General features: G+C 41.3%; 2 protein-coding genes across 17 annotated transcripts in view; one reads left to right on the top strand and one right to left on the bottom strand.

Annotated features, from left to right (window-relative positions):
• RUBCN (rubicon autophagy regulator) overlaps window positions 1-9,914 on the top strand; it is a 75,007-nt gene extending 65,093 nt beyond the window's left edge. For all 16 annotated transcript variants that reach the window (XM_077487628.1, XM_077487622.1, XM_077487631.1 and 13 more), the window contains 2 exons: window positions 1,971-2,061; window positions 4,868-9,914. In XM_077487628.1, coding sequence (XP_077343754.1) covers window positions 1,971-2,061; window positions 4,868-5,037 — 261 coding nt within the window. In that variant the 3' untranslated portion in view covers window positions 5,038-9,914. The remainder of the gene's footprint in view (window positions 1-1,970; window positions 2,062-4,867) is intronic.
• A 2,532-nt stretch (window positions 9,915-12,446) lies between these two features.
• Window positions 12,447-18,430, bottom strand: part of LOC143988221 (deoxyribodipyrimidine photo-lyase-like) — a 28,155-nt gene continuing 22,171 nt past the window's right edge. The window contains exon 10 of the mRNA XM_077487618.1: window positions 12,447-13,029. Within this exon, the coding sequence (XP_077343744.1) occupies window positions 12,878-13,029 (152 nt within the window). The 3' untranslated portion in view covers window positions 12,447-12,877. The remainder of the gene's footprint in view (window positions 13,030-18,430) is intronic.

Genomic DNA, 18,430 nt, shown 5'->3' with positions numbered 1-18,430 from the left:
TATATATATATATATATATATATATATATATATTTACACACACCACCCCCCCCCCCCCCCCCCATTTATATTTAATAGAACTTTATGGATATCTATGCACATGTTGGCCATCCAATCCCTGTATTTCTGAAACAACACCTGGAGCAATAGTCATAAAAGTATTCAATGGATGGTGAGGTGCTAATTCCTCTGCAAAGCCTGCAGGTGGCTGCAGGAGGCAGACACGGACCAGACTAAAACATATAAACAAAAGCAACACCAGTAAATAAAACCAATATTTGTGTGCAAACTAGCACTCATTTCAAAAAGATAAACACACTTAGGTTAAGCTGTGTAAGTGAATGACAGCGGGGACAGAGACCACAGAGCAAGCTGGCTTAGATGTTAGGCTGAAAGTATAAACAAAAGGAAAATACTAAGCAATAGATCAATCTGTGTCAACTCATGGCACAGAGAGCAATCATATAGATTGATTTTAAGTCTAATTCACCACACAAACAAAAAGGAAAAAATCCTGTGGGCCGCGTCTGGTCAGCTTGTAAGCTGGAATGTCAGCCATTATATGCCTCCCACTCAGCCAACATATGGCCAGGTGCAGACGTAATGACGCACCATCACTGTGTTGCCTCAATCTCCTTCAAGCCATGAGGTCCTAGTGCTCTAGGATACACAGGGTGGGATGGACACCACCAGGTGGTGGGAAGACAATATCGCAATGGATAGAACAAAACCTAGGGTGATCAGAGTTGGTATTGATCACGCTGGGAGAGGAGTAGATGGAACTAGAGGGAATGGAACCACAGAACAGGGAGGCATAAGGCAGCACGTGGACCAGGGTAGCACCAAGGGCAGCAGCATCTGGCAAATAACCCTGGGCGTCCGTACAGACACCCAATGCTCAAGCTTGGTGAAAGAGCACTTCAGATGTATATAACACAGATAAGGGAGGGAAATACACAGAGTGTAGCATATAATAAATGAGACCACACAATACAGGCGGTCCCCGAGTTAAAAACAAGATAGGGTCTGTAGATTTGTTCCCAAGTTGAATCCGGTTGTAAGTTGGTACATTTTTTAAGTGTAGCTCCAGCCAAAATAACTATTTTTAAGCTTTTTGGATAACATAGGGAAGGGTTAACACCCCTGTAACATTTGTTTTGCTGTCTGTGCCCCCGTTCAGAAGATTTCACCTCACTTTCTGTGCCAATGTCAATTGGATTTTGAAAATTTTGGGTTGTTCTGGAAACAAGGATTGGTGATAAAGCATCAGTGGAGACACCTTTTTACCATGATCGGAATGAATTTCCCTTCCTAGAGGTAGATTTCCTCTCACTTCCTGTTGTCTCCCTTTGTTTGTAAGTCGGCTGTTTGTAACTAGGGGACCACCTGTACTGATACTAACAGGGACTATTTGCTATTGGATGGCCAAAATTGCAAACACATGCATTTACAACAGTCCTGATTGTATAGAAAATATATACAAAATGAATTGGATGTTAAAACCAATAAATATAGGAACAATAATCCAGCTACAGATAATAGATCAAATTAAAAAAAAAAAAAAAAATCACAAAAATCTGAAAAGGAAAAATAAAATGGAAAAATATTCTAACATTTGTGTTTTTGCCTAAAAACCTTTACTGAAGTATACTTTTGCATTAGAACTCAGAGGGCTCCATGCCTCCTACAGTTTATTTTGGTAAACTGTGGAATGGAAGCTGTACATTTCAGTATTTATACCACTTGTTTGATTAAAATGAATACTATATCCCAAACACTGACGTGTACATGTGCTTATACAGTATAATGCTATTAAAACTTAGTGGCCTAACATACCAAACATAGATGTCACTGCAGAACCAGTAAATAGATTTGTATTGATATAAAACGTGTTATTTCTAAAATTGATTACAGCTAGGTCTATCTATGGTTTGCTTTATTTTCTTCTTCATTGCACTTTTGTCTTGTAGTTGTGCCAAGCTAAAGGCTTCATTTGTGAATTTTGTCAGAGTGATGAGATCATCTTTCCCTTTGAGTTGTCTAAATGCCGGAGATGTGAAGGTATGTTCCACAGCAAACTAGCTATATTCATCAGATACAGGAGTAGGATTTTAGATTTAAAGTGGCATTCAGATTCTAAATACAAATTACAATCCAAAATTGCATAGGGAAATGGTAGTTAAAGTTATTTTTAAGGCAGAAGTTTTTTTTTTTTTTATCCTAATGCATTTAAGTTTAAAAGCCTTCTGTTTGCATCAGCGCCCCTCAGCTCCCCCTAATACTTGAGCCCCATCTAGATCCAGTGATGTTAGTGTCTGAATGAACACAGGGAGCTGCGGCACAGCTTGGGGTGCCCTCATAGAAAGCTGCTTCCTGTGTGGGCATTCAACAGAGGGAGGGACCCAAGAAGGAGGATCTGGGCTGCTCTGTGTAAAACCATTACACAAAGCAGGTAAGTTTAACATATTCATTATTTTGTAACGGGAAAAGAAATGAGATTTTAGTATTTCTAAGTACTGTGTTTTGGTGCTCTTTCACAGTGATTAAACATTTTAAATTCAAGCACATTTGAAGTTTCTCAAGGCACAATTGTGAAAGGGATGAAATGGTGAACAAGAATAAATATGCACACAACCTGTTGGTGGAATAACAATGACCCTGTTTAACAAACCTCAATACAGTGCACTTACACCCCCTTCCTGCCCAAACCAATTTTCAGCTTTCAGCGCTCTCTCACAGATTGAATGACAATTAGTCATAAATAGTGCTTGACCATGTGGACCCTTCACCTCTGTAAATCAATAGTGAATGGAGGCTTACCAGATCACCGGTCTGGTAAGCCTCCATTCACTATTGATTTACAGAGGTGAAGGGTCCACGTGGTCAAGCACTATTTATGACTGAGTAATTGTCATTCAAACTGTGAGAGAGCGCTGAAAGCTGAAAATTGGTCTGGGCAGGAAGGGGGGTGTAAGTGCACTGTATTGAGGTTTATTTTTTTATACACAAAGTTGTCCATTTTCTAAGCTATTTCTAACACATAGCATGTATATAGCAAAAATTACACCCCAAAACACATTCTGCTACTCCTCCCGAGTATGGCGATACCACATGTGTGATACTTTTACACAGCCTGCCCACATAGAGAGGCCGAACATTGAAGTAGTACCTTCAGGTGTTCTAGGAGCATAAATGACACATCTCATTTCATTCCTACTTATCACACTTTTGAAGGTCCTTGAGCACCAGGACAGTGAAATTACCCACAAAATGATCCCATTTTGGAAAGCAAACACCCCAACGTATATTCTATGAGGCACTTCCAAGTTCATTTGCAGTACAGAGTGCATTTGCCTTTATTAACCCCAATATGTATTACTGTGAGTTATTCATCAACCATAGGGAAACATACCTTCGAGAAAAATCTCAAAGTAGCTGTGACCATAGTCACCAAGAAAATAACTGGTAACACACACTGCCATGAAGGACTGAAATCCTGCAGTGCCCACAAGGTCCCCCTGCTCAAAGCACATGTACAGTCCTGTCTGAAGTTTGCTAATGAACATCTAAATGATTCAGGGGAGAACTGGATGAAATTGTTGTGGTCAGATGAGACCAAAATCAAGCTCTTTGGCATCAACTCAAATCACTGTGTTTGAAGAAGGTGGAATGCTGCTCATGACCCCAAGAACACCTTCCCCACTGTCAAACATGGAGGTGGAAACATTATGCTTTGGGGGTGTTTTTCTGCTAAGGGGACAGGACTACTTCATGGCGTGAAAGGGACGATGGGCGAGGCCATGTACCGTCCTATCTTGGGTGAGAATCTCCTTCCCTCAGCCAGGGCATTGAAAATGGGTCGTGGGTATTACAGCTTGACAATGACCCAAAACACACGGCCAAGGCAACAAAGGAGTGGCTCAAGAAGAAGCACATTAAGGTCCTTGTGTGGACTAGCCAGTCTCCAGACCTTAATCCCATAGAAAATATGTGGAGGGAGCTGAAGATTTGAGTTGCCAAATGTCAGCCTTGAAACCTTACTGACTTGGAGAGGATCTGCAAAAAGAAGTGGAACAAAATCCCTCCTGAGATGTGTATAAACCTGGTGGCCAACTACAAGAAACGCCTGACCTCAGTACTTGGTGTCAAAGCCCTTGTTGGCAATCACAAAGTTATGTTTTGAGAAGGGGTGAATTACTTATTTCACTCATTAAAATGCAAATCAATTTATAACTTTTTTGAAATGCGTTTTTCTGGATTTTTTTTTTTTTTTGTTATTCTGGCTCTCACTTATTTCTTTTCCAGCGGGCAAATGTACAAAAATGTATAAGTTATACAAAAAATATGATACAAAATATAAAATAAAGTTTGGGTTTCAATGTCAAGAGTTACGGCTGGTACACACTGGCCGCTTCAGCCAGTGTGTACAGCAGCCTGTCCAACAGAAGCTGACTAACGTCTGGCTTCTGTTGAATGGGCATGCTGGAAAACCAGCAGCAGATCGACATCTGATCAGTGCTCACAGCCAAAGGCTGTGACTGATGTGTGGCAGTCCCCCTGTCAGAACACAGTAGCTCAGTGAGAGGACCGCTGTACTAACATTGAATAGTTAGTACAGTGAGCTCCTCCTAGTTTTTTCCATTCAGCTTGCTGGCTTGAACAAAAAAAAAAACTGCCTATGGTGTACCAGGCATTACTAGTCTCCCAAGCCCTCTGTCCATAAGCAGATCAGACCACAGCGAAGACGGGTAATGGCAGGAGTGCAGGTAAGTTGTATGGGGTCTTCAGATTTTCTTCTTAAGTTTTGTTTTGTATTGGTGATTCTGTATGTCTTACCCCTCTTTTTTTTTTCCTTTCACTCCAACAGAATGTAAAGCCTGCTACCACAAAGGCTGCTTCTGCTCTGATCACTGCCCAAAGTGTGAACGCTTACGGGCAAGGAGGGATCAAATGGCCAAACAAAGCCTTGAATCCTACAACTCTGAACCTGAAGAGGAGGAGACGATACAGGAAACAGAGTCTGACTGTCCTGAATAGGGAGGAAGGGAACAAAATAGAAGAACCAAATGCACCTTATCCCTGGGCTGCTATCGGATGCCACGTTCCACAGCAGCTTGGGGGTTCTACAGCAGAACTCTTTGAGTTACCATATTTGTTCAACCAAAATTCTATTGGTAACGGCTCCAAAATTGGCCCCTTGACTTGCCAGTAATACATAAGTGTATCTTGGTTTTAGTTATAGGACTGTGCACTTTGTTTTCCAAGTACAAGTCAAAGTAGAGCAGATCCTCATGTTAGAATTTTGGCGTGGAGCTCAGACTCGCTGAATATGACAAAGCTGGAGACGTTGGCCACACATAGCTTTGCTGTTTGGCCTGTTTCCTGTTGTTGAACTGTATGTCACACTCCACTAGAATTGAAATTCTTTTTCTGGAATAAAGAAAATGTCAGATTTCCACAGGGTATGGGGAACACTTGTTAGGAACAAATGTTGAAATGACCGGTAGGCTTGGTTACATTGCTGTTCACTTCAATGGGTGAGGGGGAAACCAGGTCTTCCACCTTTATAAACAGATTGCAAGATTGACAAAATAACAGCTCTCTGCTTGTGTTGTTGATTTGTCAAAAAAAAAAAAAAAAAAAGTGGGATATGTGTGGACTCCATGATCTGTTTTGTTTCACTCTTGTGACTATTATGAGCTTAACACTGAACTTTCCAGTTACCACACTATGGTATTCATTTCCACATAATAAAATGTGCAGTTCAGAAATCGCACAAGAGCTCACCAGGTGACTTTATCTCACATGACCCTTGCCTTCATCCTGGTTGCTCTGTTTATTACTTTTACTGTTCAATCATACAGCTTTTCAGCACAATTCTAGAAACTGGTTGCATAGTCCTGCCGTAACCCTACAGCTACGAGGATTCAATGATTGAAATATGATTTTCAAATATAAGGCCTGGCCTTCCTTTTCCAATTTTGTTGGTTTAAGTAAAAAATAACGCAAACTGACAGACTAAGTGGCCTTTGGGGCAGCTGACAGTCTCCACGTGTATTGCACTAATGTACTAATTGATTGTATACTCAGCCACAGTGTTGATTTTTGTCCAAAGTGTTGAACATTGTTATTGTGTCCTCATGTTATTTAAGTATAGGCACTTTCTTAATTCTCTGTTAATGTGATTTATTTAGCTGGAGCTAAGGTTATATGTAAATGAGCTACTACTGGAATGTAATATAGCACAGGTGAGGTGTCCTTCACATGTTCTAATTTTTGGCAGCTCACAAACACTCTCCTGTGCCTGTTCTTTGTTGTCTGCTACCTCTCTGCACTTACACTGGACTGATTTTGTCTTGGTGTGAAGGTGCTAATGCAGAGTTCTTCTAATGTTTCTTAACTATTTTTGTTTGTGTGTTCATATAGCAATATATTCATAAGCTAACACTGATCATTATATGCACACATTTTTTTTTTTTTTTAACTCAGTATGTTCATTCACCAGCCATAGCGGATATAATTTTAAAATATAACTCCATATCTAACCTTGTAATGGACTAGTAAACTGACACCTCCGTTAAATCTTGGTCCATAAGTATTGTTTTTTCATGTCACAAATGAAGAGTTGAGTTTTGCTTCTCAGAAAAGTGATGTTTCTAATATTAAACAATACTCTGGTATTCCATGTGGAAAAAGACAGTTTCCTTCTCAACTGGCATTGTGAGTGCACCACCCTTTGAGAGATGGAAAGCATGCATCTGATCTCCGCATACCTGTGCATAGACACTTCTGAAAGCTCTAGGGTGGGCTATATTCTTATGCTACAACGTGGTTGCAACCATTGCTTGTAGGTTGAGTGGGGAGGTGATTGTAGCATTAATTATATCTGGTACAGCACATTAATCTTTCAGGGATGTGTCCCTTTTTTAGAGTTTGTTTCTAGTAGATTTTTTTTATTTTTAGGTTGAACCTAAGGCTTGCTGTACTCAATTGTTTATGCTTGCATTGTATCAGAAAAATTATGGCGGAATTCCCCCGTAAAACAAAATGTTTTTATGCGGTACAATTTTGGAGTGGACTGGTCCCTATTTCAGGTGATTCTCAAGTTGAACAGTAACATCTTTTAGTCTGTAATTATCTTGTATGTTAAGTGATAATCTGTAATATATAACACTTCTTCTCCAAAGTTATAGTTTGTGGAAGAATATTTTCCAGCAAAGCCAATATAATTGGCATAACTCTTCTATTGACCCGGTTCTTTTTGTACCTAGAATTCTGTGACGTTTGTGTGCACTTCAGATATTTGTTACATCATCCTAAAAAGTTTGTGGGCTTGATTTACTAAAACCAGAGAGTGCAAAATCTGGTGCAGCTCTGCATAGAAACAAATCCAGGTTTTATTGCCAAAGCTTAATTGAACAAGCTGAAGTTAGAAGCTGATTGGCTACCATTCACAGCTACACCAAATATTGTACTCTCCAGTTTTAGAAAATCAACCCGTGTGTGGCCAACCTAACATATAAGGGGGGCTTTAATTATTTCAGAGATAAGCAGACTTCTAGTAAAGCCGGCTGCATACTTTTTTTTTTTCGTGCAACCCAACTGGTTGCACAAAACAATAAGAACTTGTCAGCTCTGGTTGGAGGTGCTGTACTATCCATGCAAGGTTAGCTCCCTCACTGAGCTGTTTTATGACGGGGATGGCTTCCCCGCCAGAACATGCCGATCAGCACTCTGTCATTGGCTGAGAGCGTTGATTGTGAGTCAGTCGGCTACACACGGGCAGCAGGTCATCTGTGGGTGTTTTTTTTTTTTTTTTTTTTAATTGGCAACTGTCTCCTGCCATTCTGCCCATGTGTGGGGCTTTAGAGATAGCGGTACAAAAGTGGAAGCTCAGCTAAGCTTGTAGTCAATCTCTAAGAAGAGAACCCGGCAGTAGGGTGAGGTTATGTCATATCACGGGAGGAGTAATTGCAAAACAATGTCACATAGACCTATTGGTTCACTATCCTTTGTCTTCAGGTATCTTAAATCTCAAATGTGCATTTTTTTTTTAATAGTGAAAATAAACCAAATATTTCCCTGGTATTATTTAACCTTTAACCTATTTTGTAAAAAAAATAAAAAGGGCACCCAGTTTTTATGGCAAGCTGCTAGTTTGCATAGAAGCATTATTATCCATGCTAACTGTATTTTGGCTTGGTTATTACATTTACTGCTTATTTTACATATCTCCCTGCTGTATGAACCTAAATGAATAAGGAAAAGCAGCTTGTTTGTTAGATGAGCATCTTCCAAAATCTAAAAGAATATACTTTTTAGTGGCATTTAGTGTTAAATAGCCTGGCTTTTATGAATTGCTTTCAAAGCACCTTTCAGCTTGCTGCTACTGCTGTAATTGTTGCTGCAATGGGTGTGTAGAGGTCCACTGAGTTTACGGGTCTGTGGTAATGGACTTTGGGCTTATGTATATGGCATCTGTCTGAGATGTTTTTGAGATAATTCACTGGCAGGTGTATTTCACCTTCTTCTTACCTGCTCCAAGCAGCTTCTGCATTCCCATAATTTGGGGAAATCCAATGAAGTGAACAATAACCTATTGATACTGGCCCCAAAAGTCAAGGACATTTAATCCTGGTACGCATGGGGGTGGATTTACTAAAAATGGAGCACCTAGAATTCAGGTGCACCTCTACATAGTAATCATTCAACTTCTAACTTGTTCAATGAAGCTTTGACAATAAAACATGGAAGCCGATTGGTTACTATGACATCTGCACCAGATTCTGTGTGCTCTTCTTTTAGTAAAGCCCCCTCGTGGACTTCAGCTTGTATAAAGCCCCATACACACGGTCGGACTTGTACAAACTTTTCCGTGGACTTTTGTACAAAGTGTGTTGTCCACAAGTTTGTATTGCATACACACGGTCGGACTTTTTGACAACAAACACGAACGTAATGACGTCACAACGTACTGACGCCGCTTCAAAAGAGGACGTTCAATGACTCCAGCGCCACCTTTGGTCAACTTCTGTATTGTAGTCTGATCGTTTGCAATGGTTCTGAGCATGCGTGTTTGTACCTTGTACAAAAGTCCGATGCTTTTGCATACACACGGTCGGACTTTGCTCCATCGGACTTCTGTTGTCAAAAAGTTTGTCCGTTCGCAGAGCCAACAAAAGTCCGATGAAAACAGAAAAAGTTTGTCCGATGGAGCGTACACACAGTCGGATGTTGCTCCAAAACAGCTAATTTGCATGTTTGTTGTCAAAAAGTCCGACCGTGTGTACGGGCCTTAAGAATGTTTGCAAATAATTATGCTTTAGCCTCTAATGCACCCGTCTCCTTGGGTTTGGGGATAAGCAGATGTTAGGATGAAGGCTAGATTTTACTTTAAACTTGCAGTTAGCAGGCTTTATCACTGTTTGAACATTCCTGAAAGCTTTTTAGCAGCTTGCTTGAAGAGTAGCACTCCCATTATGATTGGTGTTAAAGATCTTCAAAAATACTTTACACACTGCTCTTATACAAGCTGAAGAATATTGAAAGGTTATTCCAGCAGCTCTTAAGAAATCTGTGCAATGGAATTTAATATAATGTAAGAGTTTAACGCAATATTCTCAACTCAAATGCTTTTGTTAGGTTGTCTTAAATGTAACATGGTAAAAGAATATATTCCAGAGGCTAGAATGCACTGTATGTATCCACACTTTCCTTATTCCATACAATGCTGCTTTGGGCTCCAGTTAAATAAATCCGTGCATCAGTTTAAGTGGTGATATAATTTGTTCATTGTATGTGTGAATATCATGTAAATACTAATTGTTCTATTGTATTATAATGCTTCCAAGTCTGTTTCACAGTTTCTTTAACTGTAAATCCGTCCATAATAAAATGTATAACTCTCTAAAGAAGTCTTTATTATGAAATTACTTTTTCAGCTATAAAGTGAAAGTATAGATTTATTGGTTGTTAAGTACACAACCCATATAGATAGAAAGAACAGAGCACAAGCATCCTGTTCATCTGACGAGATAACCAAAACACACAGTTCATGTTGGCCTCCTGGGTGAAGTAGGCCACGTTTTCTTAAATGACCTCTATTTATAGTCTTCATGGAGCCTAGTGTATTACAACACTCCCCCATCCCTTTACTGAGTCTGACCAAGCCGACAGCCTTTCTGTACCATGATCTCCCACTCTCTGTGCACCCCCATAGGAAGCGGCTTCCTGGGGGCTAGCCCCTGCGCCAGGCTGTGTGTGTGTCTATTGATACACAGCATGGCTCAGACTCCCTCTTTACAAGCAATAGCGCCTGCTGCTATTGCTGAATCCTGTGAGGAGAGGAACAGAGAGCAGCACTGAATCGATAGCCCTCATTTAAAAATAAGGGGAAGGTGGGGGCACACATGATACAACCACTGGGACATTTTTTACCTTAATGCAGGGAATGCATAAAAGAGAAAAAAAAATCCTAGCTTTTTAGAATCCCTTAAATCCCATCAGCTCTAACACCAGTATGCTGCCTATGGACCACAGAAATATTTAGACTTCATCTATGTGCCTATTGATTGGTAATTCCCCAAAGAATTTTTTTTTTTTTCCCCAATACGAACAATGCAATATTGTATTCCCTTTTTCTATGCACTCAATAGAAATGATGTAACAAACCAATTTTTTTTTCTTTTCCTTCTCCTCCCCCATCTAGTTTGCCCAGTTTTAACTTTAAAAACAAGTGTAATGTGGTTTTGTGTGTGTCACACAAGTCTTTTATTTTATTTTTTTTTAACTTGCATCAGGATAAACATTAGGGACAACTGAATAAACATTGGTGTGGGGGGATACAGAAAACAGCCAAGGAGAGGGAAGACAGTTAATTAGGGACACTTTTATTTGAATGCCTTCATATGCAGATTAAAAGGACACCCATTTAATCTGCTATGACGAACAAGAGAAATTGCAATGAAATAATAACTTATTTCTTCGTCACACAAACATTGTTCTGAGTGACAGTTTACACAGGAACAAGATCTGCTCCTGTGTATATAAAATAAGTCTTGGCTATTACTGTTAAATACCCTTGGAGAGCTGCTTTTATTTTTTTTTGGCCTATAGCATCCTCAATGTCCTTTAAAGCGGTAGTAAACCCAGTTTCAAAAAACACTTAGCATTTCCGGCATGCCAGGAATGTAACTTTCATATTGGTTGTGCTCTCAACCAAACTTTCAAACCATCCAATGGCTGGTTTCATAACTGATCACATGTGCAGCATTAGGAGAGTTGAAGAATCATTAGAGGCCAAGATGGCAGCTTCTGTGACTGAAAACAGAAGGGTTTACTTCCACTTTAATGTGGAAAAATGTTCACCTTGGATCCAGCATCCCAGAGCTCCCAGGCAGCTGCTGGACCTCAATCAAAGCTGCTTTTATTGGCATACAGGGGTCGAGGTCAGCTTCGGCATTGATTAATTTCTACAGGGCACTGTACACGGGTACATCAGTAACTTTAATGCAGAACAGACAAAATCCTGCCTGTTAAACCATTTTGTTTTTCACTAAAGTTCCACTTTAAGGCCCCTTTCTCACCATAAGCCCACTCGGATCCACCTGTCTATTTTTGAGGCAGCTCAGAGCAGGGCACCCATTGGACTCCTATCGGTAGGCGGATGTCAGCGGAGATGTGTCCAATGACACCCGTCTGCCATCCGATCAAAAACAGACGTATGGTGGATCAAATGGGGGCAAAAAAAAACAAACACACGGACATGCCCTCAAATCTCCCCATAGACATCAGCAGGGCTCTGACAGGTCCCTCCCTGCTCAATGAGCAGACAGACCTGTCATCAACCGACTCAACGGAGCGATCTCCTGCCGAGTCCGCTGTGTGGCTCTGCTCTGTGTGAAAGGGGCCTAAGTGGTTAAATAGTACTGAGAATTAAACTTTGCAGGTCCCTTTAAACCCGATCTCCAGTTCTGTCCCTTTTTAACCATTTTGTTTGGGCCACGTTAGCACAAAGAAATGGTTTCCTACACCACCACGTTTGCCCTTAGCTACATATAGTCTTGTGTTTCATCAATGAAATGAAAACTTCCCATCTCAAAACATGGCTCAAAATTTAATCAAGCTAAGCACTGCTCAGACATTCATAGACAGCATTGTATTCTCTTATTTGAATACAGGGATTGGTTAAATCAGAAATCATGACGTCATCCACTCATGCCTCAGCCAATCAGAGGAAGCTTTGTAGCACGCAACCTGAATAAATTGTGAAAGCTGTTTCATGATTGATTTACTGCACTTATCTGAGGGAAAAAAAAAAAAAAAAAAAAGGATTCCCTTAAGAATACATATGGCTCTTGAATTTAGACATTTCTTGTATAAAGTTCCCATTAATACATACCACGGAAAGGGAAAAAAACAAAACAAAAAAAAACAAACACACAAGCTGCTGCTTAATATTTTATGAAAAAAAACTTTAACAAGCGGAACTGTCAGGTAGAAAAGTACAAACGTGCTATTAACTATACATTGTAACAGGCAACTTGTAAAACAGATTTATAAAAGTTTTAAAATGTGCACTCTAAGAAGTAGAAGATGTACTGGATACATTCCCCATCATATATATATATAATTAATTTTTTTTACACTGCCACCAGGTAAGGCTTTGTGGAAATTCAACACTTTACACAGGAAATGCACTTCAGGTTTTGGACCAGTACATTTTTCTCAAAGATAATGCCATTAGAAAGTTCTGAGGGACACGTACAGTATAATGAAGAAGGCAGTGAGCTCCCAAATGGACCAACAGTACAGCAAATAATCATTTCATGCAATTTTCCTGAGTGTAATGTGTGATACTTTACAAATATCTAGGACATTAAGCAAAGTTCTTGGGATGATAGCGTCGTTCAAACTGAGCCACATCAAATTTCCTCTTGCATCCTTGATAGTTCATGTACCGGATTTTGCCGAAAACAGCCCTTTCTGCCCAGCCCTGATCATGAATTCCACAAATAGACCACATACAGCCTGTAGAAGAAATGTTTTAATTAAATCATAAAATATGGCAAGTCATACAAACTCAGTCACCGCTTTTAGCAACACTGTGTTGAAAAGGTCATTTTAAAACACAAAAATTAAAGTTTTCTTGTAATTCCCTCCCCCCCATTTGTAGGATGACACAGAATGTATTTCACATTCAGGCTTTCTCAAAAAAATAAAAAAAAAAAGTCACCTAAACCACCATACGCCCAACTCAGTCAGGGTCACGCCTCCACCTAGTACACAGAGCTTAGCTGTTGGGGGAGGGTTAGGAAGTGGCAGCAGAGATCTGTGCAGAGGAGAGTTATGGAAGTGGGGGGCAGAAGTGTTCACTGTGCATAGCAAACCTCTGAACACAGCACTCCGTTCATGACAAACCTGGACCCCATGTTATGCATTCCTGGTTTTATTAAACAATGTCCCTTTAAGACCCTCCCACTGTACAATTTGGCCCCACCCACCCTATGACATGGCATGCTCCCCCAGAGGAAAGGGAGGGGGGGTTCCTGCACCTTATCTTTAAGAAGAAAAGCCACCCAAAAAACAGGTTGCACATGGAAAGCAATGGGCCGAGAGGGAAAGATCTCCCCAGGCCGGACCAGTCCTGCATTCACTACTTGGGCTGGGTGGTGGGATTAACGATAGGCACCGCCAGCAGTCCTAATGGTATTCAGCTTCTGTAGTGTTGCGTTAGGTCTGCATAATAGCTGCACCCTTCAACCTCAGGGTGTACGCCGATGCACAGCCCTTAAGGCCAACCAAACTCCTCAGCACCAGGCCCATAATGCTCTTAATATGGACCTGCCCTCAACCAGGAAGACCAACAGAGATCTAGAAAATGCGTGGGAATGCTGAATAGCATCAAAATTGCCCCCATCAAAACTGCCCATCATATTCCTCTCTTATAAATCAGTACATGGTGTGTCTGTGCTCTCCCATCACTGTGTATAAGAAGCTTTGGTAACCATGGAAACAAAACAGACGACAAAAGCCTGGATGCCTTAAGTTTAATGAAATTTTCTAAAAAAAATGATCACTAAACTTAAACAGCTTTTTCACAAAAACTGTAAAAAATATATCAAACTGAAAAGATATAGCCAGATAGCTGAATATTTTGTGAACATTTTAAAGTTTTAGCATCTGTAGGTGAAAGCATGAAGGAGCTGAAATTTTTGGCAGCGGAAGAAGATTTTATGGATTTTAAGCATGCTCGCATTGACTTCAATATTTAAAAAAAAAAAAAAAAAAGTTAAAAAGCTTAATATTTTTAATACGTTTCTTCCGGGTATCGCGGCTCCGGCGCTGTGAGTGGCCGGAGCCGCGAAATAGTCACTCCAGCGCATGCGCGCGGGAGATTTCATTCCGGCCGGTCGGCCACTGGCGGATTTTCAGGCCAAGAATCCCCTTGTGCGCATGCGCCGCTGCAGTCAGCGGCGCATACCGAGGGGAATATCTCCTAAACCGTACAGGTTTAGGAGATTTTTTTTACCTACAGGTAAGCCTTATTATAGGCTTTCCTGTAGGTAAAAGTTAAAAAAAATTAGTTTACAACCACTTTAATAGTTGAAAGTATGCAGAAGTTACGCAGAGCCCAAAAAAAAAAAACTTACAGAATAATTAAAAAGATCATTTAAAAAAAAAAAAAAAAAAAAAAAAAAAAACACACAACACCAATGGGACTGCTGAAGAATTCCCACTAATCAGTAGCTGAGAACCATAGCTAAACAGAAAAGACACTCCAAAAAAAGCTGGAACCGGACAGAAGAACAATGCCAGTTGAGGGAAAAGAACAAAAAACTGCCCTAGGTCAGACAACAGCCTTGGCCTTAACCCACAGGTTATAAGCACAGAAAGGATGCGAGTATAGAAACCCACCTTGCAGAGGTAAGGACTACCAAACAAGAAAAATTAAAAAATTAAAAAAAGAGAAAAAATAAATAAAAACCCACCACAAGGTTAGATCCCATGGTGTCACAAAACAAAACCAGGGTAAGGGTCGCATGCGCAGCCCGAAACTGGAGGGACACTAGTCACAGGATTTCCGAGGGAAGCAGGGAACAGGTTTAAGTCTCCAGGGCCAGAGAGCACCAAATTCAAGCACTTTGCTCCGCAGTATCCCGGAGGGGGGGGGGGGGGGAGCTAGCTGGAGGGATCAGCCGGTGCATGCCAAACTCCAGGAGCAGCAAGAAGACCGCCCAGCGGCCCCTAACAGATTACCTGCTCCACGTCTGGGGGCAAGCAGTGATGTCCTAAGATGGCGCCCAGCTGACGCAGGCATACGAGGTCTCTCCTGCTTCAGCAGCCTCACAGTCTATGACCTCAGACCACAGTGAGTACACACCTCATCTCACAAAGGCCGATCTGGAGGATAGCCACTCCACAATGTATGACAAATTGACCCACAAGTTCCAAGCAGAGCTACATAAATCCACCAGCACTCTGACACAGGAGATAGCTGCTCTGGGAGGCCGCACAGACATACTAGAAACGAAGCACGATGAGCTTCATCTAGCCTATGAGGATCTATGCAAAGATCATGAGTCCCTCTCAGACACGGTCCTCCAACTGCAAACCCACCTCAAGGACTTAGATAACCACAATAGAAGAAATCAGTGTGAGAGGGGTCCCGAGACGGTGGTAGATCTGCAAGCAGCAGTGAAGGCCATATTTCACTCTCTGCTCCCGACCCAAAAGGTAAAAGCACAAATATCAGAGAAACTTCTAGAATATTTTAGGTCAAGTGAAGTAGATGAAATGCACGCCCCCCCCCCCCCCCCCCCCCGGGCAGCCCACAAGGCAGTCCTGAAGGGACATATAATAGAACTAGCCACCATAAGGAAAAGACAAAGAACGACAGCAGTTACCTCCCTTACTATGGAATTACACAAGCTTTATCACCTAAATTACCATTTGCACTTTGTGGAAATACGGAGACAAATTAACATAAAAAGAGTAGCACTAGACACCCTCTTATCGGACCAAACAAACAGAGAAGTCCCTATGTTGGTCCAAGGCACGTTTTCTCCTTTATAGTAATTCAGCCTCGTCAATGTTCACTTATAAGCTTCACCAGTCCCTCCAGCCAACACATATATACAAATTGAGGAATAGAAGGGGGCAGATGGTTTCTACTCCCAAAGAAATACTACACATCTTTACTTCTTACTATGAGGCTCTACTTTCAGCCCCAAAAGCAGGCCCAGAGAGTCAGGCAGCATCCTGGCTGGCCTCATTACACCTCCCAACCCCGGAGGAGCAGCTACAGAGCTTGATTTTATCCATTATTGAATCCCTGAAGACCTCGAAAGCCCCAGGCCCAGACGGATTTACCCCTACATACTATGAGAAATTTGCAGGTACCCCTGCCCCTAAACTCTCCAATCATTTCAATTATATCCTCCAGGGCCATAAGCTCCCAGAAGAGATGCTCCATGCCAATATGACATTGATCCCGAAAACCTAATAAGGACCACGAGTCCCTCAAAACTACAGGCCGATATCGGTCCTCAATAATGATATAAACATCCAGGGCAGATTGCTAGCAGACTGCATTGCCCCAATTATATCCTCACTAATAGCCCCAGAACAAAATGGGTTTTAACCCTACCAGGCAGATCACGGATAACATCCGATTGGCATCGAACATCATACAGGATGCAGATCTCATTTCCTGCAAAGTATTGATCTTGGGTCTAGAGATACACTAGGCCTCTGATAGCATGCTATGGCCATACACGTACAGTGTCTTAGCTAAATTTGTACACGGATTTAATGCCTTATACCACAACCCCCATACCAGAATCAAGCTCCCCGGCTGCTCCTCCGACTACTTTCCATTAGGGAGGGGTACAAGGCAAGGCTGTCCCTTCTCGCCTTTAACTTTTGCCCTGGCCATAGAGCTGTTGGCAAGGGCGATAAAGGCTAACCCAAATAGCAAAGGCTATCTGAAGGGGGGAGAGGAATTTAAGTTGAGCATGTACGCTGGCGACATACTTTTGTTCCCACTGGACCCGATAGTATCGCTCCCTAAACTGGTATAGGTGTTAAGAGAGTTCCATGATAACTTAGGCCTGGGGGTGAATCTATCCAAGTGCTCCGCCCTCCTGATAAAATGTTCCACATAACACAATGGCAAACATAAGACTCCTTTGGCTCCTCTATAAGTGATAGAACCTTGCAAAACTTGGGGGTTCGCCTAGCTCCTTCACTCAGAAAGATGTATAATACTAACCATCCTCAAGCGTTTTCAATAGTTATACAATGGCTGAGAATGTGGTCCAATTTCCCCAACTCCCTATTGGGCAGAGTTACAGCGAATCAAGATGTCCATCCTGCCAAAGCTATTATATTACTTTAGAGCCTTGCCGGTCTATGTTTTCCACCAGACCATCAAACAGCTCCAAGGGGAGGTTAATCAATTTATATGGATGGGCAAGAGACCTAGATATGGCAAATTTATATCATATAGACCTCTCTCACAAAGTCTAGGTCTACCTGATACATGGTGGTACTTTATGGTAGCCAGACTGGCACAAACAGCACAATGGCACACCCCGACAACCTCGATCCCTTGGCTCCAATTCGAAAATACTTCAGTCCACCCGTACTACTTCCCAGGTCTGCTTTGGCAGAATACAGTCAGGGCCAGGGAGTTAAGCCCTCTAAATAATATAGTCTCACAATCTTTCCATCTATGGTCTGACGTTTAAGCTCTAATCCCCAATACCATCCCTATTTTCATTCCGGGAGATAAAAAAAAAAAAAAAAAAAAAAAAAAAAAGAGGATTCCCCCTCGCATATACCTCACCTAATGAATATCTGTGGTGGGAGAAGAACGCCCTAGTTACCTTTAACACCCTAATATAAGGCTCTCACTTTTATTCCTTTCTCCCACCTCCAGCAAAAATAGAATATACCAAGGACGAAATTCTTTAAAATATCTCCAGATCAGACACTTTTAGGAATCATACCCCCTTAACGTCAGGCCCAGATTTACGACATATGTATCCATTTGTTTTAGTTCCGCCAGAGATAAAAGGGATCATATCACAGATTTACAGTTACCTAAACGGGTTACACTTGCCAGAAAAATCCTCTGTGGTGGTCCAGTGGGAAACAGACATAGGCCAGGAATTTGCCTCAGAAGAATGGTCAGATATGCTACTAAACATGCATAAAAGCACTCGCTCTATGTCTATTAAAGAAAGAGTAGTGAAACTACACACCAGATGGTACCTGACCCCCAGAATGTCCCTCCAGAAATCTTCCCAATTGCACGAGTTCTTAGCCAATTATGATACATGGCATATCTCAGATTTGTCTTCCCATTATTTTTATTCTCTTTTTTTCACTTCTACTCCTCATTCTTTTCATTCTCATTCTTGTTATA

This window comes from Lithobates pipiens, unplaced genomic scaffold (genome assembly GCF_037356315.1).
Source record: "Lithobates pipiens isolate NorthernLeopardFrog02 unplaced genomic scaffold, aLitPip1_a1.2 Scaffold_18, whole genome shotgun sequence".
Classification (NCBI taxonomy): domain Eukaryota; kingdom Metazoa; phylum Chordata; class Amphibia; order Anura; family Ranidae; genus Lithobates; species Lithobates pipiens.
Note: the sequence above shows the minus strand (reverse complement) of the source record. Positions and strands in the feature narration are given on the sequence as shown.